The following is a 6,120-nucleotide window of genomic DNA, read 5'->3' on the forward strand; positions in this document are numbered from 1 at the left end:
TGGGTGGTGCCTGAGCACCTGGGTCATATAAGGTGTCACCCTGAGTCCCGGGTCATACAAGGCAGCAGGCTCAGCAAGCCACAAGGAGCAAGCTGGTAAGTGGCATGCCTCGGTGGCCTCTGCATCAGCTCCTGCCTCCAGGGCCTGCCCTTTGAGTTCCTGTTCTGACTCCCTCAGTGATGGCCTGTGATGTGCAACTGTAAGCTGAAATGAGCACTTTCCTCTCCAGGCTGTTTACTGTCACAGTGTTTTATCACAGCCACAGAAAGCCTAGCGAAGCCGCTGCCCTCCACGGGAAGGCATTCCTGATGGTTAGGCCTGTGGTGGCCAACTCTCTCTGGCTACAGAGGAACTCAAATCACCTGTGCATGGTGCTGCTGAGGGAAGCAGAGGCCATGCTCACATTTTCAGGGTGCACAGGAAGACGGTGAGGTGGTATCACTGACCCAAGATCACTCAGCTGTGAAAAACATGAGACTGGATTGGAACTGGATCCTGAGTATGTACGCGCAGCAAGCCTCCAATGCCTCTTGGGGGGCCCAGGTTGAGGTGTGGCTAGAGGTTACTCCGTTGGGCTTGTCCCAAGTCAGCAGCGATGCCTACCCAATTGGGCAGGTAGGCTGCTTGTGGCTTGAAAACCATGTGGAAAGGGGAGTTGGGCTGGGTAAAGTTAGCCAGGTAAACAGTATCCCCACCTGTGAGGTAGGCAGCCCAGATCCCAAAAGTACCCACTGTGATGATGGTGTGGTTGCACTGCATGAGCAGTGCAATGTCCCTGGCAGGCGATCCTCGAAGGCCATTGCCAGCAAATGCCACATCCCCTCGAGAGATACTGATGCTCTTCCGGCACCAGGCCATGTCATCACTGGTGACCACAAAGACCGGAGATGGATAACGTGCCCGGAACCTGTCCAGGGCCTGTTCCAAGTAACCCCGGTCAGCCACCACGCCCTTCCACACATTGGGCATGACATGCACATAGTCCCCCCGGCGCACATGGACACCCACAAACGTACTCGGCTGGCTCCCATTCACCCGCAGGCCACGCAGGAAAGCCTGGGCCTCCTCACGCACGTGGTCATGCAGGGTGAACTCCTGCAGGATCTCGGGGCGCAGGTGGTGGTAGAAGGTCCAGGAGCACGGGTACCCAGTGAGGCGCACATAGCGTCCTGGGATGTGGCGGTACCGCTCCTCCATCCAGTCGTTGAGGTGGTAGTTCTGCCACGGGATCTTCCTGTCAGTGTCGCTGTGCAGCACCGGGAGGCTGATCCTGAAGATGGGCGCCAGGGTGCTGTGCATGGATGCGGGGATGAATGCGGGCCTTCCGTTCATCCTGGCGAGGGCGAACAGCGTGGCATACTCGCCCATCTGGTTCCCCAGGCGGCCTTTGACATTGATGGTGAACATGCCCTCCTGGGGCAGGTTTCTTGGGGCTAAGACCACAAGGGCTGAAGAGGCCCAGGGGGCAGGCACCAGAGCCAGGCGCCGGAGGCTGTGGAAGATGGTGGATAACACAAAGATCACGCAGAGGAAGTAGAAGGTAGAGAGAGATGGACGAGTGGGCTGGAGTCTTTGGAGAGCTGTAAGAGAAGACAGGGGTCAGGAGGGATGGTTAGGGGCCAGAGTCTGAGCACAGCCATTCAGGGAGTGTTTCTGAGTGGCTCTGGGGACAGCCCCACCCTTTATTAGCAGTGTGATGGGGTTTACGGTACCTCTCTGAATGTTTCTCTCACCTGACTTGGTGTGACCACTGGAAACAGCTGGTTAACCATATCTTACCTGATTCCAGCCATTTCTATGCTCCTAACCTCAGGGGGTGCATAAGAATTAAATGTGAATACAGTAGCTTTTCCTGATTCATAGTTTGACCTTCTAGAGTTTCAATTACTTAACAGGGTCAAGTGTGGTTTGGAAGTAGTAAATGGAACATTCCAGAAATAAATAATCTATACTTTTTAAGTTTTAAGCTGAGGATGATGAAATCTTTTAACACCCCACCCTAGCCCACCCCCACCTCTGGTGAGTCATCCTTGGTCCAGTGTATCAAGCTGTAGGTTTTGCATGCTCTGGTCACTTAGCTGTTATCCGGCCCATTGTCAGAACTACAGTGCTCAGGCCAGGGAGATGACTCAGCCGGTAGATCCTTCCAGGCAGGCCTCATGTCCCGAGTTCAAAGCTTAGATGCCCTTGAGTGGCATCTCCTGAAAGTTTTCCTCTGAAGAGAACTGGAGTGCAATGTTCAAGTTATCCTTACCTCACGACACGAAGGCTCCAAAGGGCAGGGACAGTGACCATGGAGATACGATATGGCCGAGAGGCACTAGAAGAGGCCCCTTTAAGTAGGAAAACTGAAGGTACCACAGGGTATGCTGAGCTCCGGGAGATCACACCCACCATGCAGCTTCTATCCCAGCACCGTCACGGTTACTCTGCTGAGCTGTTACTTACTGAGCCTGATTGAGAAGCTCCACGGGAATTTACGGAAACAGAAGTGGGGCTGGGCACTGTCTATGGTTTCAGATGGCCGCTGAGGTCCTGGACTAACCACACCACTGAAGCTGATTTTCTAATGTCCTCCCATTGTGCCCAGCCCACAAGGAGTGCGTGCGGCTCATGTGCCAGCAGCTAGTGGGTTAGGAGAGCATGGAGAATGAAAGAGAACTCCGCAGAGTGTAGTACAGAGACCAGGCACAGGGCTGTGGGTGGCTAGGTCAATAGGTCATGTTTGCTGTATGTGGCTTGGCTTCCTGTGGTTCTGTTTAACCTCTTCTGCAAGAGGTGACTGGCCACAGGACCCACAAGCACTGTTTCTCACTGTCTCACAGATTCAAGCTGCCTAGCATTCCTGCCTCTATGAACCCACGTATCCCTGCACCTGCCAGAACCAGTCAAATGTGACAAATGAAGCAAACAGTGACTGGGGCTCAGGGGATGGGCAGTGCCCACTTCCTGCTTCTGAAACACTACTAGTTAGGCTGTATCATTTTGACCTTTATAGGTTGGTCTGTGATGAGCCTATTTTGAGTAACTATTTCACTGAAAAATAATTTGCATACCAGAATCCACCTATGTCAGTGTTCAATGTGGCTCTTAGTGTGCTAAACACCTGCTTCATCTCAAAGACTGCACACCAGCGCTGGCTCACCTCCCACCCTGCCACCTTACTCAACTAAGCTGGCGTTGCCTCTGTGACTTGCTGGGCCACGTGGTTAGTCTGTGGACACATACAGCGCTGGACCTGCGACTCCCACCATGCTGTAGCTCTGTGAGCTACTGGCTGTGGGAAGGCCACCGTCAGCCTGCCGCCACCGTCAGCCTGCTGCCACCATCAGCCTGCGGCCACACTAGCAGGCGTGGGTTGTTTCCTGCTTGTGATGGACAATGCTGGCATGACTCGCAAGTGTCCACATAGATACGTTTTTGTTCCCTTGGGCACCCGTGTGGGGCAGCACTGCTGTCAAATGTGGCCCTGTGGTCCCTGATTTCAGGAACCAGCAGCAATGTGCTAAGGGCCCCATTTCCCTGTCTGCTGTCCTTTGCTGTTGGCTGACTGTGGTGGGGGGCGGTGCAGTGTGCCTCCCCAAGGAGATGGTGTGTTTTAACCTGTGGGTTCTGCCTCGGCACCACCAGGCTTGTCTGGACTCATCTCTGCTGGTTTTTGTTGGTGGTGTTTGTTAGCTGGACAAGTAGAGCTATCTGGGACACCTCTTGGATTGAGAAAACACTTCCATCAGATGGCCTGTAGGCAGTTTATGGGGCATTTTATTGATTAATGATTATGGGAGGCCCCTAGCCCACTGTGGGCAGTGCCACCCCCCGAGCTGGTGGTCCTGGTTTGCAGAATAAAGCAGGTAGAGCAAACTACAGAGAGCAAGCCGGTAGGCAGCAGTCCTCCATGGTCTCTGCTTCAGTTACTGCCTCCAAGTTCCTGTTCTGACTTCCATTCATGATGGACTATAAACTTCAAGCTGAAATAACCCCTCTCCTCCCCAAGTTTGGTCATGGTGTCTATCAAAGCAGCAGAAAACAAACTAAGACACCACCCTAAGGACAGACAGACAAACTAAGACACCACCCTAAGGACAGACAGACAACCTCTTCCTTTCTCAGGCTCCAGCTTTCGCAGGGCCCCTGAGTCTTCAGATGTCCCCTCCTGCACACAGTGATCTGCTTTCTCCTGTGTATTCTGTGTGCAAGCCTCAGGGCTGGGCGGCTGCTTCGGCTCCTTTACTCCTGTATCCCAGGCCTCTCGCCTTATTATTAACCTGACCACTTTTGGAAGTCTGAACATTCTTGAGTTTAACTTGGGTCCCTGGCAAGGTCAGCCAGCTGGACCACAAATACTGCACACCGTACGTACAGGTGTGCTAGAAACACTCTTCTCTGTTTTACTTCACAAAGCGAATTAGCGCTACTGAGGCCCCTCACACACACAACTTTTTTAAAATCCCAATCATTTTCGCCCCTGTCTCCTGGCAAAGCGGAGCTCCCAGGCCAGCCAGAGCACCAGGGCGGGGCAGGCACAGAGAACCTGGGCCAGGGAGCAGCGAAAGGGCTCCAGAAAGGGTGCGGCCTCGGGAGCACTTCCGGGTAAGTGTGGGCTGCTTTGGGAAGTGCTCTGCTGCTGCCATCTTGCGGGAAGGCCTGGCCTTCATCCTGCTATCTCAAGAGTGCCCTCTTGAGGCTGTTCCGCCTCAAGACCTAGAAACCCCACAGAGCAGGAGTGGAGGCTGTGCTACCCGGCTTCTTTCCTAAGGCTGGTGACAGAGACCCTCCACCAGAGTCACTGTGGTGGGCAAGAAGGCCTGAGCTCTCCTGAAGCCAGGCCCTGTGAGCGTTAAGGTCCCCATACTTGGGGAGTCCCGTATCACCTCTGGATTCCTGGGTGGCCGTGGCACTCCCTCTTGTGCTTTTAACAGCTGCTTGCCTCATTCATCCCACAGTGGACAGCATCTGGTTGACAACCACCTAGCAACTCAGGCTACCCAGAACAAAGCGAGAAAGGAAGGTTCCTCCGGGGACACCTTAAGGACTCACCGTGCTAGTGAGGGAGGATCCTACAGCACACCCAAACTTCCCTTCAATGTCCTGACAGGCAGGGCAAGGCGCTCTCCTCCTGTCCCTGCTCAGCAAACCATACCCAGCTGTCTACAGAGCAGAGCAGCTTCCCGTCTTTCCGTCTAGACGGTGGCCTGACAGGGCCAGGGCTGGGGCAGACCTGGGAGGACTTGCTGGATCCACTAGTCTGTGTCGCCCCGCGGCTCCCACAGTCCTTGCTGGGAACGTGGTTCTCTGCTGTGGGGTCTGCCGGGCCAGCCTTCTCTTAGAGCTCGCACCTCCAGCTTTCTGGGTCTTGTAGGTAGCTCTCATCTGTCCCTGTCCTTGCTCCTGCAAGACCCCAACCTCAAGGGTCACCTGGAATCAGGATAGGACATCTCTCCCTCCCAGGGCAACAGGTCCCTGAGTCTTGTCCTGGGCCAGTTCTACACAATGGCATAATTGTGGCTGCGAATGGGATGGGTGCTCTAGGACACACTACACGGTTTGCCTTGCTCAGAGCGAAGCCACAGCACTCAAACGCCGCCGCGGTTGTGTGAGCATGTCAGGCTGGAAGCCCTGGGGTCATGACCACCAGGTGCTGGACTGCCTGCAACCTTCTCCGCCCTCTTTTCCTCCCCAAGTTCAAGCCAGCTGGATACATTTTACTGCCCTCCGTGCACACGGCACTGTCCTCCGGCTTCCCCTGCAGCGGTCTAACCTTAACCCTGAGTTAACCTACATGTGGGAGGAGGCTGCAGGGCTGGGACTGGCTGGGGTCAGCCAGGAGCAGGGGCTGGCAAGCTAAACTCCCGAGGTAAGAGGGGCTAGGGCAAGGGGGAACAGGTCAGGACCCCAACCTCCGGACCCCCTCCGGCAGCTGTGCTCCTACCTGCCCAGATCCTTCTAAGCCAGCTTGTTCGGGGCCACCAGGCAGAAAGCCTGCTGGGGGCGACAATGCTCCTGTCCCACGCAGTCGCGGGTGGCGTGGCTGGCAGGGGTCCCTGTGGGGAAAGCGTGGCTGCTGTTGGCCAGGGTTTGGGGCGGGCAGCGGTGTTGGATTCTGTGGGCTTTGCTTTGAGC

The 6,120-nt window shown here is 55.2% G+C and overlaps 1 protein-coding gene across 1 annotated transcript; it reads right to left on the bottom strand.

Moving 5' to 3' along the window:
- Positions 1-306: 306 nt before the first annotated feature.
- On the bottom strand, positions 307-1,587 carry LOC128094612 (galactoside 2-alpha-L-fucosyltransferase Sec1). The gene has a single exon (XM_052713073.1). The coding sequence runs from the start codon at positions 1,405-1,407 to the stop codon at positions 556-558; it is 852 nt and encodes a 283-aa protein (XP_052569033.1). The 5' UTR covers positions 1,408-1,587; the 3' UTR covers positions 307-555.
- Positions 1,588-6,120: the final 4,533 nt, after the last annotated feature.

The sequence above is a fragment of the Peromyscus californicus genome, unplaced genomic scaffold, assembly GCF_007827085.1.
Source record: "Peromyscus californicus insignis strain IS unplaced genomic scaffold, ASM782708v3 Scaffold_4__1_contigs__length_199733344, whole genome shotgun sequence".
NCBI lineage: Eukaryota > Metazoa > Chordata > Mammalia > Rodentia > Cricetidae > Peromyscus > Peromyscus californicus.